A 24668-nucleotide genomic window follows, 5' to 3' on the forward strand; every position below is an offset into this window, starting at 1 on the left:
TGTCCGCAGCCTGTCCACTCCAGCGGGGGCGTGCGCGTTCACGTTGATTGCGCGCTCTCGCTGCACGCGCTGCAGCCAGGCAAGCAGGCGAGCAGCGGCGGACAACGACTGGAGCACCGCAGTGGACGGAGCCACGGGTGCACTCGGACCTTTCTCCAAGCTCCCCAATGCGAGGTAAAGTGCATCTAATAGCAATTATTTCCGTCTACTTTGACGTCGCAAACGCCTTTGAAATGGTTTCGTGCGCGGCGGTGATACGTTCACGCGACAGCCCCATGATTGATGTGCTTCCACACGGAGCGTGGCTCGTCAAAACCATCGAGGAACCGAGTGGCGAAAACGGCGCCTGGTTCGCCCTTTCGAACTACTCACGCCGAGCCGTTGAAGGTTAACGAATGTACGTGGGCGACAGGTAGCACTTTTAGAGAGGTGTTCTAGTCATTAGCATAAAGGTTGCTGCTATCCGGACAAGTTGCCTCGCGCATAAAGGTTTACGGAAGCCTGCTTGGCGCAGGTGGCCTTAATTAACCACGTGCTTCGTTAGCGTTGTGCAATAAAATTTATTTATGTTTAAAATGAAAGCTAAAATGGTTGAAAGTGATGCTTGAGCCGCGCGGAGCGTTAGTGTTTGCCCTGCCAACCTGACATAAACACGAAAGGTGTTGAGGGGGTGTCCACGTAATTGTTGAAAATGTCTTTTCTATACACTAAATCCCGTTTTATGTCGTCGTGAGAACAGGTCTGCTCCATCAGTGTGTTTGTCAACAGGCTATTGTGAATTGACGCATGATGCCAAATAGTCTGCTAGATTTCATCCAGGATATTTAGTCGCTGTTGTATATTGACTTGGACTGAACTATTTTGAAAAATATTCAAATTGTGATTTATGATGCGATTTACCCCTCCCAAGATTATTTTACCGTGTATGGTTTTTTTTTCTTTTGCAAACACAAACATTCAATTATTACCGGTAATCTGTATTCCAATGAACACTATCAGACATATTATACAATTTATGAATGTTTTGGTCTTATCAATTAAGCTTACACTAAAATAAAGGCAAATAAATCATGAATTAATATGTAAGAGAGTTCATGTACTTGAATTCTAGTTGTTACCTTCCAAAGCACTTTGACTTGTGATCTTTTAAGTGTTCACTATACGACTACTTCACCAAATTCTACCAAACGAGTGTGGCGTAAACGAACTTTAAATCAGTGAGTCATAAATGGGATTACAACAATAATGAAAACAAATTTATGGCTATCACTTAAACTTTCAGGAAAGAATGATGTGTAAATATGGGAACTGCACTGAAATACTGAACTTATCTGGACACTAAAATAAATACAATATACATATGGATACCTCCAAAATCATCACTTTTCAGGAGACCCCAAAAATGGCATGTTTGTTCAACCATTAACATTGCCTCATCAAAGAACGCAAGCCAGTTTCAACACTTTAGGTTGATCAGTAGTTTAAAATGACACCCACATGTAGACTGGCCTAAAGTATAGATTTTTGAAAAAATCTGATATTTGCCAAATTGTGACTTATTAGGTTTTAGCCCGGCGCCAGCTGTGGGCTATTAAAAAAAAAAAAAGCATATAGAGTTTATTGACCAATCAAAATGAAGTATTTCCCCCCCGAACTGCAGCCTTGGTGATTTAGAAAATTGAGTTCTACTACATTACAATGTTAATTTGAATTTGATTCATTGCTCAGGTATTGATAAGGGCTTGTTTTGCCAAGCAATGTAACCTGACACAAAGCCCATTCGGCTTGTTTGATCATTGAGCCTTCCTCTGTGTTTGTGTGTCTTTCTAAACCTGCAGGACCTGCTTGAAGAAGCCAGAATGCAAGGGACCTTGAAGATAGCGAAAAATCATTCAGAGAAGGAGGAGATGGATATCGCGGCCTTGTGTGTTTTGTCGAGGTGTTGCTGGAGGCGAGGTTGAGCAGACAAAAGAGGGACTGACAACCCAGATGAGCTGTTCTCTCTCTCCCTCACTGTCACCAAGGAATAAACCAGGAGGTGGAGAATGCGGCAACATGCTCTACGAGCCAGTAGCAAGCGGCGGCGCAATCTGACGGCTAAAAGTAAATAGTGGCGAACAAGAGGCGGCTTCTTTGGCGCTGCTTTGTCTTGGTGCGCCAATCAGTGGGGCCTCCATCTTCCTCCATAATGTGCCTCTTATTAAGAGGTGGGATTCTTGTTTTGAAATCCCCACTGAGGGTGGACTTGGTTGCCTCCAATGCAAAGAAGCCTTAAACCAATTATCAGCGACGCTCAAGGCGACAGTTGATAATCCGGCCTCTCCGCTGTATAACGATGCAGGAATCATTTCAAAAAGAATGTACGAGAGACTACAAGACTGCGCCCGTGTCCTGCGGACAAACTGCCTGTTTTCCGCATTTCCCCATCCCGCTTTTCCTGCTTCTCTTATTCGCGGCTCCTCCGGCCGGGACCATACACATGGAGGCCGCGGAGAGCCACAGCGAGTTCAGCTGTGAGCCCGTCCGACTGAGAATGTGCCAGGATCTGCCTTACAACACCACCTTCATGCCCAACCTCCTCAACCACTACGACCAGCAGACAGCCGCGCTCGCCATGGAGGTACGTTGCATTGTTTGCATTGTATGCTTGCATCGCTGCGAAATTGGATAGCCGCTGCGGGGTATTGGGGGGGGGGGGTAAGGTGTAAGGTTTGTTGGAAACTGTAAAGCAACAGCCTGCAATGTTTCACATTGTCGTGTTACGCACCTGCTGAAGGGAAACAAAAGAGCTCAAGAGCTCAGATGTGATTACGCATGTGAAAGGGGAGGGGTGGGGGGGGACTCGACAATGTAGCCACAACCAATTCCTAGTCGACAAATTGGTGGGTTTGCCAGGAACGTGGTTGTTGTTTTCACCTCTGTATTGATCTGTGTCATGAAGCATTGTAATGTCCTCTGCTAACACAATCAAATAATCCATCATTCACCTTTAGAGAAAACAGAGATGCTTTGTACAGCAAAAAAGATTTTGCCATACAGATATTGTTTTTAAATCGCTGACTATATCGGTAGCATTTGAAGATATATTTGTCCACATAAAAACACATGTCAAGTCTACTTATAAGGTACCTACCTTAAGACTGTTAGCCAATCCAAACCCTCATTTTTGTCATAGGTCACATCGGAAATCACAATTGGCTTGTCTATGCAGGGCCGTTACAAAAATAAATGTATGATCGCCTCATATTACATGAACACAACAAATTGATGAATAACTAGTTTTGAAATCAAAATAATCAATAGTAAATATTCAACAATTAATAAATTTGTTATTTATTTATTGCTAACAAAACATGCTTGCAATATAAAAATAGGGGCAATTTTCAATTTTGGCATTTTAGCAAAAAACATGAAGTGGATGTGCATAACTTGCTTTTACACTTGTGCTGCACAAAGTCACATAACGCTAGCGAATGGGAATCAGTAATCAATGTCATTATTTTCTGAATGTCACACTTCTTCATTTCAAATAAATGAGTTGTAAAAAAAATCCAAAAATGTGGAAGGAGAAAAATGCACACAAAGGGGACACCACAAAATGTTGTGTGTTTTGACAAAGGTTCCAAAATTAGTCAAAATTATTTGTTTAAAAATGTGTGTAGATAAAACATATCCCGGTTAAGTGTCATTAAAATTGTCTATTTGTAGAACTTGATCACTGATTTTATCATTTTAAACAAATATAAATGGTTAAAAAAAATATATAAAAATAGAACAACAAAAATGAGTAAACATGCAACTGAAGTCAGATTTTTTTACAGTATTTGTGCATTAATCTAAATGCAGTTGAAATTTGATCATTTTCAACAAAAACATTTAGTGGGGAAAAAAAACTATTGTTTTGACAGTTTGTTTTTATAACATAATTTTAAGAACTGAAAAAGACCAATTACGTTACTGTTATTGTCTGAAAAATGACTTTCCTTCAAAGTGTATGTCACCCCAAAAAATTAAATGGCGAAAAACACAGAGCTTCTTTGTGTGTTTTGCTCAAGATAAGTTTGATTTAGCCTCTTAAGTTTAGCCATTCACTCAAAGACATATTACTCCCATAATGCTCAATTCTTAACAAATTATACTCTAAATGCAGAATAAATACAAAAAAAAATCAACTTTCAAACAAGACCATCATTTTTGTACCTAATTGTGTTTTAGTGCACGTTCCCCCAAACTAGATGCGTACGCGCTCTACAGGTTCTTGTCGCCAGGCATTGAATATCAAAGAGTTGAGAGCAGCTGATCTGCCCTCGTCATGTTTCACTTCTGTCTTCCGGCTACATGTTCCTGCCGCCGGAGACGTGCATGGACGAACGCGTGCGCTCACTGAAGCACTAATGATTCTTCTCGACTGAGAAACATCGAGGACGGTCACGCAAGCGCCACCTGAGCGACAACTACAACCCGAAATGTTTGGTGACTCGTAATATCCATCAATATCGTATTGCACCTTGTTCTTAATCCTTTGTTAGTCCCTGGAGACAAAAGGTGTGGCTGATTAATAGTCGCTAATTACTGTTTGTGCGGGAAGTATTTGTTTACACCACAAGGCAATGCATTCTCTCTTTTGAGACGACTCCGTAAACTTGATGATCTCAAAGAGACTGTAATACAGGAATAAGTTCGGATGAGAACGCCGTGCAGTTTTTTAAAATTTTCATCCTGGTCCCACCGTCCCACTAGTGCACATGTTTTTTTTCTAGCACTGGCTTGTAGTTCATAGGATGCCAAAAACCAGCCATCTGAAAATTCAACCTGCCTCCAGCTGTTCCCTTTGCCATATTGAATGGCGCTTGCGGAAAAGCAGATGAATTTGGACAAGGCCAAGCTACGTTTGATCTCGGGGCCATTTTGTCTTCGGTTGACATGGAGGAAAAGTCACAAAATCCGGTGTCGTCCAAATTGCAGTATTTCTTTCATGCGCTGTCTGGTCATTTTGTCAAAGGCCTCCACTCAACAAATTAACATGAATTCCCCAACGGCATGTCCGAACATGGCTGACTGGAGTCTGTGAGGAGCATCTGTTAATGAACTCCCTTTGACCCACATGACGAAGTATCCTTGTAACAGACACTCTGCGGCCCTGCAGCCATAGAAAGAGACAGCTCTGTGGAAATGGCCGAGCTGCAACTTGAACCCTGCCAGCTTTCCTACTCTTAAGACCAGACACTGTAGTCCTGCTGAGAGCACTACAAGAATTATTTATTTTTTGCTGCTTGTTATGAAGTTTGCGCTTGTACATCAAAAAGAAAACTTATGAGCACACTTTCCACACCTATTCAGTACACACCAATTCTATTATATTAAATCCTTACACAATTTCAGTGGTGAAATGGATCCTTCACTTGGTTAAAATGCTCAACCTCATACAGTATATTCGACAGAGTTTTGTGTTCTACCGACGAGCCTTGCTAAAGGCTAACTGTATACTGGTTCTTCCCGCGCGTGTGAGAGTGGTCGCGGAGGTTAATGGTGCCAGCTGCCATTCTTCACTCCTGCTAACTAGCTGCTAATCTTTTTCTCAGTTCCACAATGAAGACATTGATTTTTTTTTTTGCCACCTAATCTGCCACAATAGTCTTTAAAACCTGAGCTAAAGGGTGGCAGAGACGTCAAGCTAAGTGCTTCTATAATGGCGGCTAGCTGTGCAAATGGTGAAATTCTGTCTTTGGGAATACGTCACCACGGCCAGTCTATCCATCTGCCGTGGTATTTTATGGTTCCCAGTGGGTGTGCCGTAGATAGGGACAGTATTTCACTTGCATGTACTTTGGATGTTGGACATTTCTACAGACGGGAAAACAGCTCTCACTTGAGTAATATGTGAGATTTCAATTGTGAGCTTTCACTATACTGTTACACAAACTTTACATTTAGATTTTTTTTTTTTTTTTTTTTAGTTTTGTCTGATTTATGCACAATGAATAGTATTTTATGGGTAAATAACTATCAACAGTCTGTGGTATTTGGATATTTAATAATATTTTTAGTCACCTCCCCAAAAATAATACAGATATGCAAGTGTAAGCTCTTGTTAAATAAATGTTATATTGTAACCTATTCTGTTATTTGATACAAGTGCAGTGCTTAACATATTTATTTCACTACGTGTCTTCAAGAGATCATTATGAAGTGTCTTTGGGCAGACTCTTTCCATTTCATTGAGCTCTTAACATTTTATATTGAGATGAATTAAATTCACTTTTATACACAAATTCAGGAAGTCAGAAATTAATCAAGCATAACATTCAATTACTAATGTTTTTAATCTATTTATTAATGCAAGTAAACAACTTTAATTTGGCACCTTAAGAATCAATAATTGGATTTCATGTTCAATTTGTTTCTAAATGGTGAAACAAAAAAAAAATATATATATAAATAATTAAATACATTTGACTGATGTCATTTTGATTTAACATTTAAAAATAAAATATCAGTTATTAAAACTTTTGTGCCTAGTGGTGTTTCAACCATTTCAGAAATATAAAATCAGACTTAAAAAAACATTTTTGTTTTAATTATTTAATTATTGTAGTTTGCCAATGTTGTTAAATGGCATTAGCCTAACATTTAGTGGTTGTGTATTGCATTTAATACTTTGGCACAATAGCTGTTAAATATAGTCCCATTTGAGCAAACATTATGAAACCAATTCACAACGTTCATGTGTTAAGTCACTTGAATTTGGTTTTAACAAGACATCTTACAAGATCTTTATCCTGTCTTGATACGAGAGCTTGTTAGCGCGGAGATGAGAAATTATATTCTTCCTTCTCGCAATTCCTTTTTTTTTTTTAAGTGTTTTTTTGTTAATATGGTAACTGCATATATTCAACCTTGACACCTTTTTGTGTGCGACTGCAGACAGGCATCCTTTATTCGGGTGGGCTCTGGTTACATTATACGCGAGTATCCATTTGACAGTAATGGCATGCTAATGTGGTTTGGAAGAATATGATGCCCCGTTAGGACTATTGAGCTGAGCAGGTGCTCTTTTCTATCACACTTTAAATTGACAGTTCTCAACCCAACTCATAAAAAAACCCTGATACAATTGGATGATTGACAGGAGGGCAGTTATGCAGTAAATCAGTGTTAAAAGACACTTTAGAGCTTTTCTTACCCCACAGGACCACCCATGACCATTAGCTCCGCCTACATAAGACAAAAGAGCTCAAGGGATCAGATTTTTTTATTTTTTTTTTAAGTAATACTTTGAGCTATTCACTAGATCGCAATAACAGTCTGTATACATTCTGTATTGTGATTTATTTCAAGTTTACAGCCTAAAGGTATTTTGTTAGTTTGCACTGTCGTTGAATGGCAAAGCTTCTGTTGTTGAAGTATTACAGAGACCTGAAAAGATTTGCAAGGGGAAAAGGACAAAGTGTGTGGAAGATCATTCTTAGTGCGTTGGACCCGAAAGTGAATTTAAGGACTAAACAGGAGAAAAAGAGTAGCAGAGTGACAGCTTGTGTAAAGTCTTTAGAGCCCTACTGTCTCCGGTATTTGTCTTTCTCTCAGCATGGAGCCTGTCCTTCAAAATACAACTTGCTAGGCTTAAGAAGGGCCACCCCGGGGCCACGAGGTCCCCGCAATAGAGAGCCAGCTTGTGTGAGAGAGTTCACGACTTGTTGTGCTGAAGTGTGGTCCGCTGTGTCTTTTATCCCATTGTGCGGGAAAGAATTGAGTTTTAAAACGTGCCAGTGGTTTTCTCGCCGTGTGTGTGTGTGTGCGCGCGCCGGCTACATCTGAAGAGGCGGGACTATTCAACCAAGGCGAGGACAGACAGGTCCTCGTCTCGTTTAAATGTTCCTGTTTATTCCCGTTGAACTGTTGATTATCATGCTCATTCTCACAGAGTCTATTGAAGCTGCCAGCCCAAATGAAGCAATCATTTATTTATGCCCAGAACAAAGGCGCTGCCTGGTGCTGCTTTTTTGGCAGACTGTTCCCATCGGCATAGCTGCCACTGCCGCTTATCCGGATCCACAATGGCGAGTTAAGCGAGATTTAGGGAGACATTGTTGAGCTTTTTCACGACGCTCACCAGGCCTCACTGTCAATGACTGCTTTCGAACGCTTTCTGGACTCTCTGGAATCTGGACCCGCTTACTGTAGAACAATACAGAGACATAACTTGTACAAGAGCGTAGAAACATGACAGTTGAGAACAAGATAAGTAATTAAAATCAAATTTCATTGGAAGAAATTCTTGAAACTGAACGGCTAGCTACCACAAGCTAATGCAGTGTTTCTCAACCTCATTGGAAAAAATCTGGAAGCACATAGAAAATGTAAAAAAAAAAAAAAATAATAATTCTAACTAAACTAAATTGGCTATGGCGTTTCATTTTTTATGTTTATATTATATCCAAGTTCACATAACTTAGAAAAGCGCAATTCATTTCTTAAAATCAAAAGTGCAAATATTCTTACAGGGTCGTTATGCATATTAAAATCAAACAACATAAAATAAATATGCAGTGCTTAATTCTATCATGGCCAACATTGCTATAACTTCTACTCCTCAAAAACATCAGCTTCCACTTGATCTCTCTGAAAAACGTACTTTTGTACACTTTCAATTAAGAGAGCATGGTGTATAATGTATAATTCTACACATTTAAAGACATGTTTAATGATTGATTCACTTCAGGAAACTGCATCATTCACAATTTCATATCCAAATGTCATATCACTGTGCACTGTTTCTCATCTTAATTCGTTCTGTGCTCTCAGCTGACCTGGACTCCATCGCCCCCTTGAGTGTGATTTGCCGAGACTGCATATTTCTTCCAACGCTTTTTACGTGTTTAGCACTCGGTAAATGCTTGTCAAAGGGCGACTTATAGATCACCACCGCTTCCGTGCAGAAAGTCCGAATATTGGTTTGCACGGTCATTTAATTTGCCGTGATTCCAGCCATCCATTTTCCAAACAGGATTTTCTCGAGTTACTCGACAACGACACACTATTTGCGGATAATAATTAATTTGTTGTTACCAATTGATCTCGGTTCACCAGACATTATCTCACGGCACAGTGGTTGAGAAACACTGAGCTAATGTACGGGATGAATTTTGTTTGGTAACTTGTAGTCAAATCATGCCATGATTTTAACAATAAAACATGCCTAAGACTATATCCAGCTCACATCATCACATTTTTGAATAACATCTTTATGCTTTATGGACTCTGTGCTGTTGTCAACTCGAGTCTACTGTAAGTGGAGTCCTGCAGTGTTCAGCTTTGGTTAAACACATAAATAAAGCTTATCCATGTCTTATGGACTTAATCTGAACCCGTGACCCAGACTGGAAAATAACTGTGTGCGCGCATGCGTTTAACCCTTACAGTTACTCGGCCTCAAACTAGCATCCACACTGTCATGTGTCAGTTTCCTCACACGAATGCCATCACAAAGCAACTGTGATCTGCAGTTTGGGACTATCGGAAGCATGGAGACCCCTTCGCCCCCTTTAGAGCTAGGCGATTAATACATTTTATTAATTAGTTCGTCTGCAGGACAATTGTTTTTTGACAACTCTATCCCATTGACACATAGAATTACACTTCGAGACATATGGACTGTTTATGGTGTTAAATTGTTGAACATTTAACATGTAAATTTCCCAAGAGAAAACACACTTTTCCAAAGAAAGAAACGTGTTATTTCTGTGACAACTGATGTTGGTAAAAATTGATATCAGGACTAATGTAATTTACATCAAACATTTTAAAAAGTGGAAATTGGATTCATGTAAAAAAAAATTCAGAGGTTCATACCCCCAAAATACTGCCGTTCCTTCATAGTCAATGATAGTCGGCTTCAGCACGTCATGATGAGATCGATCCATGTGAATGTCAATTTGATTTGCAGCTTGAGATTCAAAAGGAAAATGTTCCAAATCATAATGCTGCAAAATTGCTGCTGATTCACCCCCTCTACACATTCACTTTTTCTTCTCATGAAAAGCGAATGTAGATTTATCAGCAGATGGGCTCACTAAGGCAGCTTGGATTGTGATGGGATGTGCGTGGGTGCTATCACATTCATCTCCATTTTCAGCATCACTCCTCCACTACATCGCTATCATGATTACCTCTTGGGATGGGTTCAGCTTTTTTTTTTTTTTTTAAGGGAGTCCTGCTGCATTGTGCGCACATGCTCGTCGTCCTTTTACCCTGTTATCCTCCAAGAGACGACGAGGGCCTGCTGGAGCCGCCACATCACCTGTTGCCATGGCAGTTAAATAGGCAGGGAAGGAAGGACAGGAATGGAAGAAGGCAAACATGCGGGGCGGGGAGGGGGGAGCAGGATAATGAGTGCATGCTGAAATGAAAGGGGGAGAATATTATATAGGCAACTAGATTCTTAATTTGAAATATTTCAATTTGGGTGATGGGGAGGATAAATACCCATTTTTACCTACAGTCCAAAACATAGACTTTACATTAGCGCGCAATAATTTGGAAGCCATAATGTTGACTTCATGCAGAATTACTGATACTTAAGAATGGCTATAATAATAAAAAAATAGGCAAAGTTAATGAATACTGATGTTAGTGGGCTAAAGGAGGTGGACAAGTGCATATCCAGTATAATTGCTGGGGTAAATGGGAGGGGCGCAAAAGACGAGATGAATAAAGGAAGAAAAAGATGAGGAGAAGGAGGGGAAATGAACGTGAGGGGGGAATGCCATTATCAGCTTTGTCCGGCCCTCCTTACTGAAGGCTGGATGGACATGGATCAGGGGACAAACGGATGAAAAGCCCAGAGTGTGAGAGGAGGCTGCTTCTTTCCTAACTTGCTTTTCAGTGATTAGTGCGGGGAGCATCACGGTGGCCTCAGTTTGTCTTGTTCTCAGCCAGCAAGCCTGCATGGCGACTGCCACTCATTGAGAGAATTTGGAGTGGCTTGTGATTGCCGTGCATGTCAAACGGAAGGATACAGACCTCGGGCTGCATCATAATTGTCTCTAATGCTCATGCACTGAAAAAAGGAGGAGGTCCAAAATTGTTAGGTGGGAGGAACGGGAGGTGAACGGGAGTGTTCTAATCTGGACCAAACGGAGTACCGAGTTGCTAAAAGCAAGTCAACCTCTCCTGGAGAATGATGCAAAGTGAGGTGTGTTCTGACCATATTTCCACCGCAGGGCCTCACTGACAGATTCCTAGTGTGAGTCACTTATTAAAAAAAAAAAGAAAAAAAGCCTGGGAGGGTGTGAGGTTGATGTCCAGATGGTCTCTGCTGCGGTTTAGTAGCAAAAGCCCCCATTTTGCCACAAAATATCAACTCGTGTTTAAGAGAAATACTTTGCATTTAGTCATTTGAATGTGTGGGCTTAATAGATTAAGTTTCAGATTTGGTTCGTGATAGACACAGTGTGTACCTTTTTTAAAAACCGTAAGAACACTTAGAGTTGATGTCTATTGCCTATTCTTTGGCTTTCGACCATGTTAAGCCCTTTAAAACTTTTTTTTTTGGGATGTCCCCGGCCAACAGTTCAGTGGCCGTTAACAACATAAACACTTAAGCAAAAACGGAATCTTCATATAAGCAGATAAAAAAGATCAGATTGACTTTTTTGTCAGGAATGGATTGTTGCCAGGTCTGGATTTGTTTCTTTGAAGGCTTCAAACCAGTCATCTGTCATTGTGATTGGACCCCAACACAAAAGCTGCTGACTGCTTTCAGTAAGTGTGTGTGTGTGTGTCATTCTCACACCTCTTCCAATCCATTTGACTCCCTAATCCACTGGCAAACCACCACTTTTTCTTCCCCATTCCACTTTAGTTTTTTGCCCGGTTTGCCACTCTGCCCCTCTCGCACCTCTTTCCATCCTTTCTTTTCCTCCTCACACTTGACAATGTGCATGCGTTTGTACATTGCGGACAGACTGAATTTTCAACAACTGCAGTAAGCACCTCATCACGCACTTACAACAATAATACCCTGGGGCCCAACAGACTGCTCAAGTACATCATGTGAACCAACTCGTAAGTTCTCCTGTTTGGGTCGATACCACATTGCTCTTTACCTCGCCACCAAGGGCTTGCTGTTAAGAGAAGGTGCCTTACAATATTGAAAAAGTACACTTTATTTTAGAGGCATGGAGTTTAGTGCTGTTTGTATAAAAACGTATAGCGTTTTTTGGGGGGGGGGAAGTCTGCCATGTTTGTTTCAATAGTAGTTTGTGTTAACCGGAAAATAAGCGTTGGTATTTTTTCACTGCACTTCTCGTCACTTAACTGGCATTTCTCCCTTGGATTCCGCTATTCGACTTTTAATTATGTGCCCATGTCATTCTCTGGCTTTCTTTCTTTTCATTTTAACTTAGTTTTTTTTCCCTTCCTCTGGGGGTTCCTCCCCCTGAATATTGTGGAGAGCGGGAGTAAAGAAAAAGAAACTTAATCCTTCCATTGAACAGGAGTTGAACCAGTCAGGGGCTATTTCTCATTTTCCCCCGTGTCAAAAAATGCCAACCTGCTTCTTATTCTAAACGCTCACACTTGCTACCCCCCCCCCCCCCACACACACACACACACACACACACACGCACACACGCACACACTTGTCTTTGTTCATCGTGGGGATATATTATTGACATAATGCATTTTCTAGCCCCTCCCCCTAACCCCCAACCATCAAAAATGATTACCTACCCCCATTCATTACCCTAACCTCGACCATAACCTAATTAAAAACTCCTAAACTCTAAAAGCAAGTCTTGACCCTCGAAAAGAGGTCTGAACTTGTGGGTCCCCATAATGGTAGTTAAACCTGGAAATCATGTGTGCGCGCGCACACACACGATTTCTATTCCTTTAATTGCACTGATTCAATGATTCAATTCAATAATTAGCTTGTATCTAGCTCGCGCAACGAGCTAAGTGCTCTTTTGTTTATTTCTATTACTTTTATTGTACTGATTCAATAATTAGCTTGAATCTAGCAAGCTAAACTAGCTAAAGGCTCTTTAGTTTATTTCTATTACTTTCATTTTGCTGATTCATTGATAAGCCTGAATAGCTAGTTCAACTAGCTAAATGCTCTTTTGTTTATTTCCATTACGTTATGGTAATTTTGCAGATTCATTGATTAGCTCAAATCTAGATAGCTTATTTATTAGCAAATGCTCTTTTATTTATTTATATTGGTTTAATTTTGTGTATTAAAAAACTGCTTGAATCTAGCTAGCTAAACTAGCTAAATACCTAAATGCATCATTAGAAAGTGACATGTTTTACTGAATGATTGATTTAATGGACAGTGACTAGCTACTAAATGCTCATTGTCTAGTAGAGCGGTCCTAAAAATACTGTTGGACAGCGAGTCAGCTGGAATTGTACAGATATGCAAATATACTCATCTTTCATCTTGCTTGTTACCTCTACTCCCTAACACTAAATTGATCCAAAATATTGACACATTGTGGAGGTGGAGCTGAAATAGAGGTAAGCCTGTTTGAGCTCCAGTTTAATTTCAGTCACGTTAGCGCACATTGACACAGGAGGCCAGAAGGAGAAACAAGCAGGTTTGGAAGCTTTGATCAAAGGAGGCTGCTGCGATAGATTTATGTGATCCTTCCTCATCTTTTCATCACTTACTTGGTATTTCCTCTCCCTCAGGCTACGTTAACGGGATTTATGCATTTCACTTTCTCGGTTCTTACATCAGAATGTCTGACAGTTCTTTTTCGTCTGGCAGAACCCGCCCCACCGTCGCAAGCCATGCACAGGACTACACGATCAGTCGCGAGAGCAATGACACAAACACGCCTGCTTAAGGAGAAACGAGCGGAATGGGGACACGCAAAATGGGAGTCACACACATTTTCGCTGCTTGAGTTAGTACGAGCAGAGACGGACAAAGGTCCTCTTGCTTTGGCTAGCGAGACGCACTCGTGTACTAACCGTTAAGTGTTGCCTGAGGCAACACGCAGGCGTGCGCGTAAAAGGCGGACAGACGGGAACGGAGACATGATAATAGACGCTGGGAAACAATTGGCGTAGTAGTGACAGTTGCAGTTCAGTTCATCCCACACTATTTTAAACTGAAGATGAATTTTGAAATCTTGTCAAATTTTCTCGTAGATTCTCTCCACTATTCATTTTTAAGAGAAATGGAAAAACTGTTAGCATCATTAAGCGACGTCCATCATTGAGAATTTGCCGTAACTTGTTTAATGTTGGTTCGCAATCCCCCATAGGCTATGGTTTGACTACACATGACTGATCTGTATCCAAAACGTCATAGTCAATAGTCAGAATGTAACGTCTTCAACTTTGGGGTTTGTCTCACAGCTACTGTAAAGTTGAGTACATTTTGAAAGATTGCAAATGTGTGAATTATTGAGTGAAGATGAGCGCAGTCATGCCCACATGCGGTTGCGAGCATGAGCCCAAAACTGTGTCACGCCGATCACGCACCGCTGCACCCATTTACTGGTGGAACATGTGCGGATCTGGAACACGGCAATTGAGAACGATCAAAACATACACACAAAGCCCGAGTGCACAAACAAACACGCACAAAAGACGTACACAATCACACACACTCGGGTCTTCTTTGCACGAGCGCACTTGTACACTGTCAGCTTTTGTCGCCAGTCAATGAAAGTGCACTGTTTTTAGCAAATATACTTCATATCCTTTCTCTTTTTTTGTATTTTGTTAAAGGAAGACTACACTGAAATTCATCAGCAAGAAAATAATCTTGAGCCTCTCGCAAAGAGATCCTGGCAAATTACCACATGAGAGTCGTAACAGAAGAACTCTGACAATGCGAGCCCAGCGTATATGGTGCGACTAATAAATACTACGGAAATTGCTGGGACAACTTTTGCCTTCCATTCAGTGGCGATTCTATTTATCTTGCTGATAGTTCCTATTCTGTGGAGGTTACAAGTGGGGCCGGACCAATTAATTGGCTGGACAATGTAACTGGCCAATGTTAGCTCTTTCAAAATAAGAAAAAAAAATACCTTTTTTTTCTCAGAATTTTGCATCTTAAAAAAATACACATTACAACTGTGTTTTGGTTTGGGTGGTGAGGCCATTGTGTTGATGTTGTCAGTTGCTATGCAGTCGTTATGTCCGCTATACTATTTGTAGTTGATGTGCAGTTGTTATGCAGTACCTTATGATGATGAATGTCTTTGTCACTCTTATTTTGTCTAGTCACTCGTTTGTGGTTGCTATGCTGTTGCTATGTCCCTAATGATACTGATGTTGTCAGTTGCTATGTAGTTGCTAAGGTACTGTATTAGCTACTCTGTTTGTCGAAGTCACTCTTTTTATTGGTTTTGTCATGTATGCCTTTATTTGGTCATAGCTGAAGTTTGAGTGACACTTTGTCAGTATGTCGAGGTTTCCGACCCTCGACTCTTCCATGCAAGCTTTTTTTTCATGCAAGCTGTAGTTGCATGTGTTTGAGGTTGCTTCCATGCATCCAGCCCTGCTCTCTCCATCAAGTGTGTTTTCTTCGAGGCCAACCGAATCCAGACGTTCTCTCTGTTGTTACTTAGAACAAAGTATTGTAGAACAGTCAAATGTTATGCCTGTAATTCATATTTTGTAAATGTTAATAAACCCCCAAAAAGTTTTTTTTTTTTTTTTTTGTCTTTTTTTTGGGGGGGGTGGGGGATTAAAGCTGATTAATCGGTTGTCGGAATTTGATTCTGCACATATCGGAATAGTCATCAGTCATTAAAGAAACAAACGAAAAAATCCCAATCATTTTGGCCCTAATCGCGAGCTTGGAATTGATGAAATGTGTGTGGATGGCAACCTCCCTCAAAGCCTGCCTTTGCTGCATCAAAATGTTGTTTGCTATTAGGAGTGCTGCTCTACATTTTTCATGAGCTTCTAAATGTAGATCGAATTCTGAGACGTGTTGCGTTTTCTGCTGGCTGTTCACACTTCAGCCTTGTCTTTGTTCATTTCGTTTGCAGAACACATGCACATTTATTCGTTATTGGTCCACATCTTTTGATCTTGCTAAGCCGATATTGATTAGTGACCACTATTTCACAATCTTTCACTCCAATTTGTGTTGAGTTTTTCTAAGGTGCAAATGTCAGATAAAAGCCTTGTGTGTGTGTGTGTGTACATCACAGCCTTTCCATCCCATCGTCAACCTGGTGTGCAGCCCCGACTTGAGGACGTTCCTGTGCGCCCTCTACGCCCCGGTGTGCGTCGTGTACGGACAGGTGTCGCTGCCGTGCCGCGCCCTCTGCCAGCGGGCCAAGGAAGACTGTCAGCGACTGATGGAAATATTTGGACTCACCTGGCCAGAGGACATGGAGTGCAGCAGGTTCTTATTAAGACGAAAAACAACTTTTACAATGTCATGGAAAGACAACATGGACATGACGGGTCTGCCTGCCTGCAGGTTTCCAGACTGTGACGAGCCGTACCCGCGCCGAGAGGACCTGCAGAAAGGCTCCGAGCCCACCGATCAGTCGTCCATGACGGTCCAGAGAGACTACGGCTTCTGGTGCCCCCGAGAGCTGAAGATAGAACCGGAACTGGGTTACTCGTTCATGAGCAGGAAGGACTGCTCTGCTCCGTGTCCTTCCATGTACTTCAGCAAACAGGAAGTCACCTTCACGCGATATTTCATCGGGGTCACCTCCATCGTCTGCCTCTCTGCGACTTTGTTCACCTTCCTTACCTTTCTCATTGACGTCACCAGGTGTGTAAAACTCCTCTGGGTCTGCTACCTTCCTTTTATTGTCACTTATGACCCTCCCACCCCCCCATTTAATAGGTTCAGATACCCGGAGCGACCCATCATCTTCTATGCTGTGTGTTATGTCATGGTGTCGCTGGTGTTCTTCTTGGGCTTCTTGTTGGAGGACACGGTCGCGTGCAACACAGGCAACCTCGTGCACTTCAAAGCTTCAACCGTAACGCAGGGCTCACACAATAAGGTGAACTCGCTTTGAAATGTCCTATTCTTTCCGTTTTCAGAGAGCGTGAAGCTAATATATACATAGAAATATATAAGTATATATTTGCATAACAATGACTTTGCAATCATTTGTTAATATGTCAAAATTGTTCCCTTTCCAAAATGCACCATTGAAAACTTGGAAAGAATGATTTTGGTAGACAGGCGCCCATGCGCTCGGCTTCATTTTTGCGTTTGTGAATTTGGTAGACGTGTTGAGACTCGCTGGGCATGTAACAATTTGGTGACAAAAAAAAAGTAGACCTCATTTTAGAGTCGCAAAAATCAGGTCTAAATGGTGGTGCAGTTGGTGGATTTAGCCAAAGCATAGGAATTGTAGATATCCACATGACTAAATATGTTAAGTGTAACTCATTTTTAAAGTGAAGATACGAAATTTGGTTGGATGGCCTCAAGACTTTTCAGAAGATCGAATGAAATAAAAGCATTAGTAGGCCTCATATACAGTGATTATAGTATGGGGAATTGGCCAATAAAGTTAAATGTGGTCCAATTAGAAATCCACGTGGTTATAGTAGTTTAAAGATTGATATTGTGGAGATTAGTTTAAATCAGGGTTTATTAATCTTTTTGGAACTGAGAGCAACTGATGAATATGAAGAGCTGCCAGTTTGATACCACATTTACTAAAGTAACTAATTTGCTCAAAATATCTTTATTTTGAATTGATGATTCTTCTGGCACTGATCATGTTAATTATTTCCCATGATAATAATTAACATTGATTTAACAATAAAAGTTCCATTTTTGTAATTATCTGCAAAGGTCTAGCTTTTCAAATGATCACTTTACACCATTCCTAGGAAATCACAATGCCTCATGACCAGTATCCATCCAGTAGCCATATTTAAAACAGGCCTGTAGGCTACTCAAGACATTTTTGGACTTCTTTAGGACTTGGGCTGCTCGATTATGAAGAAAATATTCATCACGATTATATTGGTAATACTGCAATTGAAATTAGGACGATCATTTATTTTTGGGTATAAAACAAGAAAATATTTAAATGTAAAAAAAAAAATTTAAACATTTTTTGAAACACTACAATTACGAAAGTTCCTTTTGTATGAAACAAAATGTATTAAATTTCCATCCATCATCTACCGCTTATCCGGGGTCGGGTCGCCAGAACAGCAGCTTTAGCAGGGAAACCTTAGGTATTAAAAAATAATAATAATAAAAAAAATAAAAAAGGTTATAAATTTAAACAACTTAAAATTAGTATACATTTTTTTTTAAATACTATTATGCTGATTTTGTAATAGAAATATAAGTAGAATTTTGATTAATTGCAAAGCCCTGATCAGGACTGACTGTTGTTTTTTTCTTGGTCCGTCCCGCAGGCGTGCACCTTGTTTTTCATGATCCTCTACTTCTTCACCATGGCGGGCAGCATGTGGTGGGTCATCCTCACCATCACCTGGTTCCTGGCGGCCGTGCCCAAATGGGGCAGCGAAGCCATCGAGAAGAAAGCCCTCCTCTTCCACGCCGTGGCCTGGGGCCTTCCGGGGACCCTCACCGTGGCCCTTTTGGCCCTCAACAAAATCGAAGGCGACGGCATCAGCGGCGTGTGTTTCGTGGGCCTCTATGACATGGACGCCCTGCGGTGGTTTGTTCTGGCGCCGCTTTGCCTCAACGTGGCGGTGAGTGTGTGGGAGGATGAAAGAGTGAAATGATCCAAGCCGAGCAACAATATGATTGATCTTGTCTCTCCGTCTCGCACCCTCCCCAGGTGGGCGTCTCGCTTCTCCTAGTGGGCATCGTGGCTCTGAACCGCGTGCGCATGGAGATCCCCCTGGAGAAAGAAAACCAGACCAAACTAGTCAAGTTCATGATCCGAATGGGCGTTTTCTCTGTGCTCTACCTCGTGCCCTTGCTGACCGTCATCGGATGCTACGTGTACGAGCACGCCTACCGCCGCGTGTGGGAGACCACCTGGATGGAGGAGAACTGCCGCCGCTATCACATCCCCTGCCCGTACAAGGTGGGGGTCTGTCTGTGTGCAGGGATTTGAGGAGTGGACAGTACGCGTCATTAGCCCAGCTAATGCGCTCAAGACCAAAGTCCACAACAGCGGCAGTGTCTGTTGTTGTCTTTCAGTGCGTCCGCTGGTTCCCACACTTGTTCTTCCTCCTCATCGTCATCCTCCCCTACTCCCACTCACTCACACACTCGCTGTCTTTGCTCTGGGCTTGCTCAGTCATGCTCTGCTTCCCCAACTCTAAAAGGTCTTTGTGTTGTTATGAAGAGCGGCGTTTTTAGACGCACTGACTTTCAAAACGAAATCAACGTGCACGCTGCACACCGAAAAGCATCCACGCCAAACTGGCCGCCCACTCGTTAGCAAGTATGAGCTTCACTAGGCGCTAAATATTTTCGTGAAGGCGGCGCAGTGATGCGTCAGCCGGTTTGTGACGGACGCGGTAATTGGAAAAGAGTGGCGGCAGGTGCAAGTGCTTATGTTAGCAAGGGTGGGGGGGACCCCCACTTATGTCCTGGTGTTGCTATGTGTCACTGGATATTCACCTCACAGGGTGTTCCAAATAAGTGCCTGGTGTGCTATGTTTGCTTTAGGATCATTTCATTAAGTTCCTTTCTTTTCTAATGGCAATGATTAACAAAAGCTTATAAACCTTTGAAAAAGTCTGAACAAGACAGTGATTTTCAATTATTTTTTGTTACGTGACCCCCCCCCTCTGCCACAGCTAGAATCATTTGTCTATAAAATTGTTATAAGCGCACTTCTGACGACAGCGCCACTGCCACCTGCTGTAGTGGATGTGCAATTACACTTTATGCTTTATTCTTTCAACAGTTAAGATGTAAAATGTTTTGAGATTACAAACATTGCGCAATTAATTTGTTTGCATCAGTATAAAAATATGTATGTATGCTTAGTTTATCCCTTCATACAAATGTACTGTAGTTTTAACAACTCCATTCGCATCCCATATAAATGAGTTGTCCAATTAAGTTACACAACTCTGGTGAACTACTGCCCCCTGGTGTTTATCGCGGCTACTGCAAAGAGAGCAAAGGAAGTGCTTAATCTTTGATTCATTCACAGTAATGAATTTGACTTATTGGAATGTCACTGTTGACGTTTTGCATTTACTATATTATTATTTCTAAATTGTCAACCTGGCCTGCGTTTTTTGTGCGCGTTTTCATCAGGTGGAGCAGACCAGTCGACCGTCCGTGGCCTTGTTCCTCATGAAATACTTGATGATGCTGGTAGTGGGCATCCCGTCCGCTTTCTGGGTGGCCAGCAAGAAGACGTGCTTTGAGTGGGCCGGCTTCCTGCATGGACGTAGACGCAAAGAGTAAGCCAAGCTTAGTTATGACTCCATTTTGAATTGTGTACTTAAACCCTGTTACGTGACCTCTCAAAATGTTCGCAAGCAGCAGTGGAGTGAATGAATCGCGTCAGGTGCTACAAGAGCAGCCCGACTTGGCCCAGTCGCTGTTGCGCGAACCCAACACCCCCATTATTAGGAAGTCCAGAGGAACATCCACTCAGGTAAAGACGCAAATAATATAGAATATAAATAAACATATTCCACTGTCTACCTAGCTAACAGAACTGTTAGCATGCTACCATAGTGAAAAGGTGTCTAATTGTGGCTTCAGGGTACTTCCACTCATGCCTCCTCCACTCACCTGGCTGTCCTCGATGACCTGGACGACCCCCTCAGAGGCCCCCCCGCCCAGCCCACCTCCGCCAGGAGCAAAGCCAGCAGCGTCCACAGCAAGGGCAGCCTGCGGCGCGCTCGCGATGACAGGTACGCAAAAACAGGAAGTCGCCCGCCGCCACTGCCGTCACTCCTCTCTCTATCTCCCGCCGTCTCAGGAGCGACACGGTGGTCTACAGAGGCGTGGAGCAGCGCAGTTTCCACGGCAGCACGTCACGCCTCGACCACCCGCTGTCCACGCACGGCAGCCAGAGGGACGTGACCGAGGCCCCGCCCACTCTCATCACGCACGGCTCCACGGCCAGCGAGAGCCGCGGCGCCGACAATGACGGCACCAGCGCCTGACAACTGAGGTAGTGTCAGAAGTGTCAAGAACACGCGTGTTACATGTTGAGACTGGATTTCATTTTAAAATGTTTGTCCACTAATTTCTTACTGACATTAAAAATAAGTCTCGTACCACACTGGAGCTTGATTGTTGGCAAACGTATTTGTACATGGACCTAATGTGAACCTGTGGACCTATTTGTGTGTTATCTTCAACTATTTTTATACTATGAACTGTGTGCGCGCACGTGTATGTGAAGAGGGAGTGATCAGAAGAAGTGAGAAAAGAGTTGTTGACTGATATTTGCACTGAGGCATTTACTTAATAAATAGTACAGATGCGTCTACGGTAAATTAGGGATGCAGCGATCACATTCACTTGATTTTGAGTATCTGCCGATAATTGTCATTTCATTTTCACTGCTGATAACGAGTCCCAACCTTGAACCGTAAAGAAAAAAAAATTCTCATCCAAATTGTCTCAATCATCTTAACATGTTTCTGTTTGGGTAAAGGCATTGGTTCAAATCAATTAGAAAATTATTTTGTATTCCACTTAAAAAAGTAAATACAATTTTAAAATCCAGTCTTTTTCAGCCAATACCAACCAGTGGTCAGATCGGGACAGCCCTAATCTCAATGAATTAAGAGTATCCATGAAAAGTTGAGTGTAAAATATTTCATCATTTCACAATATTTATGCCCACAGGACAGCAACAACAAAACCTCAAATATGTTTTTAAGTTACATATATTTAAAAAATAAAAATAAAAAATCATCAGTAATATACTGTGTAGAAACGAAGTTTAAATTGGCCTTCTGAAAAATATTTATTTTCAACGTGCTTTATCGAGTTTCACTTTTAGAATTTAACTTCCGCAATAAATGTACTTATTGAGACGCACCTGTACTGTTTATTCAAACTTTTTTCATGAAACAGAAAACAGTGCAAGTAGTTGACAGCTTTCACTACTACACTTTGAAATATTGAAGCCGCTGAAGTCATTTTCGTTTGCTCCTCTGACTCACTTACATGATGTAAATATGACTTTTCGTTGATGTGAACCTACCTCGCCTGCGTGATCAGCTTTTGTGTGCTCCTATCGAAAGCCTCATTCTCCTTCACGTAACACATTTTCCAACTGCACACATTTTCCATCTTCATCAGTAACAAATTTGCCTTCTGACTCTCCTGCCTGTAAACAAGATTCTCACTTGTCTTGTTTTGGACCCACAACAAGCCTCTGTGTTCTTACAGACCTAAGAAATAAGACGTCTCACTGGAAGTTATTGGTGAGGACAACATGGACAGATTCATTTTAAAAGCCACACAAAGAACTCTTGCATTTGCGTGAGGATGTGAGGCGCAGAAACATTCTTTTCCAGATGTCATTTTGTGATCGAACTGATGTGTGCTAATGTGGTGGCATTAAATGTTAATGTCACAATGGGTCAGAGACTTAATATTGTAAATGAAAAGCCTCAATTATGTTGGTGTTTTAATTTATTTGCAGTTATCAACTGCTTTAACTACTTTTACATACAGTCTAATAAACTTTTTTATGGATTTTAATACTTTCACACTTGTGCTTTATTACCTTTGTGTTTTCTCCTCTTACGGAAATGTTTTAAATCTTTTTTTTTTTAAGTACAGATTTGGAACATTAAGATGTTACATAATCCTTTGAGTTCAACAATACAGGTTAGTAAATTAAAAAAAACATTACTTTCCCATTGAAACTTAAATAAAATTTTTGTCTAATCCAAAACACACTTGAGTGCTTTCATGAATCAAGACCAGGTTCCTGAGCGTTCCCGCTTGCGTCGGACGATGGCGGCCACGTCGTGTTTGAGGATGGACACGCTTCGTTCCAGCTGCTCCGAGAAGTCCTTCAGCAGACCGCTGTGCTCGTCCACAAAGAGGCGGAGTCCCAGCAGGTCACAGGACTCCTGCCAAACACAGCAAAAAAAAACTAGCTTGAAGCGACCGTGTAGAAAAAGAAAACACAAACATATTGTACGTACGCTGGGCCTGCGTCTGCGCAGACTCTGCAGCTGAGCCTTGACTGAGGTCATGTTGTAGTAGAACTGTTTGAGCGAGCGAGCAAACTCTGCGTCGCTGCTGGGCCGAACCGAGCGACTCCGCCCGCTGTCGCCGCCTACAGGAGAAATGTGGCGCTGCAAAATCGGGACTGTTGCAGTTTTTGTGTGAGCGTGCTTTACCGTTGGCGGCCATGTTAAGCTGTCCTCTTAAACGTTGATTCTCCTTCATCAGGTTGTTGTTGATTCTCTTTTGTTCTTCAAGGTCCCTCTGAAGCCTGCTCAGGGAACTGATCTGCTCGTCGCAATCGGCAGGCTGCATGTTACATGTCATAATCAGTGCTTCATTTTCTATAGCAATTGTTCTGATGAGACTTCCCTGTCGCCCTCATGAGGACAATCCCAATGCAAAATGGAGAAACTGTAAAATGGCAATGTTTTGTCATTATAAAATGCATTCAAATTAACACCCCCCCCCCCCCATCTGCAGTTGCACCCGTGGCCACTATTTCCTAAAATGGAGTCATCTGTTCATTACAGTAATGTACTTTTAAACACTTAAAAATTAAAACTCACAATAGGATTGGCAATGCAACCGTCATCGATGATAAAAATGCCCTCTGTGCTCACTCTAGCGCCCTCAAGTGGTGATACCAAGCTAGTGCAGCCCTCTGGGGGGGAAAAAAAAGTTAAGAGTCATTGAGTCACCATGGTATACTGAGCAAACAATGTATCTATACAAACTGGGGGGGGGAAGCAAAAACTCCATATTAGCTTCCTACAAAACTCGGCCTTAGAATCTTCCCCCAAAATATGGATTGAAAGTTGTTTTTGTGTTTCCTGAGCGACTCATCCGCCTCCTCACGCTGACACCTTGAAGCCCCCAAAGCTCCAGAAGCACAGCGCTGCTCTGAAGGTAGTCGAGTAGCTGCTGGGAGACGTGAAGTGAGGCGAAGTGCACTTTGTGATGTAGCACGGGGTTGACATGGTGCCACGCGGCCGTTGTGTACAGACGGCCGTCGCTGTCCAAAAGACTGAATCTAAAAAAAAAAAAACACACACAAAAAAAAAATCCATAAAAATAGCCTTCCATCCATCTATATGATGTATCATCTCTCCATGAAGCCGACCCAATCTGAACGCCTCGATTGCGAGCGTCTCTGATCCAACGCAGGCCGAAACACTGTTCCACAACCAGCTGGGCGTCGAAACGTCGGCCGAGCAGCTCTGACGGGTCGATGAGGATGTCGTCTTCGCCCAGAGGCCTGAAAAGCGTGAACGGCAAAGTGAAGGTTGTGAGTTTGTTGGATGGACAGCTGGAACATTTGATTTTGCTTATTTCAGTTTTGCATAATTCTATGGTAGTTAACAATTTATGGCAAAGAATGCTACTCTAAAGTTTAGAGTCTAAACTAATGGATTTGTTCAAATTTGGAGGTAGTGTTTGCGTGTTGTACAATCCATCCGAGGTGCAAGGAATCAGCTTTGCTTGCAGAATGGCCTCCTCACTACCTTCAGACCCGAGCACCTACAACATATTAGTGTCATCAGTGTCATGATGATCCTCA

The 24668-nt window shown here is 41.9% G+C and overlaps 2 protein-coding genes across 3 annotated transcripts in view; one reads left to right on the forward strand and one right to left on the reverse strand.

The window, feature by feature from the left end:
- Positions 1-22633, forward strand: LOC144050315 (frizzled-3-like). The gene is made up of 11 exons (XM_077563452.1): positions 1-174; positions 1839-2620; positions 16185-16381; positions 16460-16762; positions 16838-17000; positions 18385-18684; positions 18774-19025; positions 20216-20364; positions 20447-20561; positions 20672-20823; positions 20892-22633. Exons 2-11 carry the CDS (start codon positions 2336-2338, stop codon positions 21076-21078), a joined length of 2103 nt encoding a protein of 700 aa, XP_077419578.1. The 5' UTR covers positions 1-174; positions 1839-2335; the 3' UTR covers positions 21079-22633.
- kif28 (kinesin family member 28) overlaps positions 22547-24668 on the reverse strand; it is a 12548-nt gene continuing 10426 nt past the window's right edge. For both annotated transcript variants that reach the window (XM_077563450.1, XM_077563451.1), the window contains 7 exons: positions 24558-24628; positions 24231-24365; positions 23974-24140; positions 23677-23771; positions 23284-23416; positions 23086-23219; positions 22547-23010 (listed from right to left, as the gene is read on the reverse strand). In XM_077563450.1, the coding sequence (XP_077419576.1) occupies positions 22852-23010; positions 23086-23219; positions 23284-23416; positions 23677-23771; positions 23974-24140; positions 24231-24365; positions 24558-24628 (894 nt within the window). In that variant the 3' untranslated portion in view covers positions 22547-22851. The remainder of the gene's footprint in view (positions 23011-23085; positions 23220-23283; positions 23417-23676; positions 23772-23973; positions 24141-24230; positions 24366-24557; positions 24629-24668) is intronic.

Source organism: Vanacampus margaritifer, chromosome 4, assembly GCF_051991255.1.
Source record: "Vanacampus margaritifer isolate UIUO_Vmar chromosome 4, RoL_Vmar_1.0, whole genome shotgun sequence".
In the NCBI taxonomy this organism is placed as follows: Eukaryota; Metazoa; Chordata; class Actinopteri; order Syngnathiformes; family Syngnathidae; genus Vanacampus; species Vanacampus margaritifer.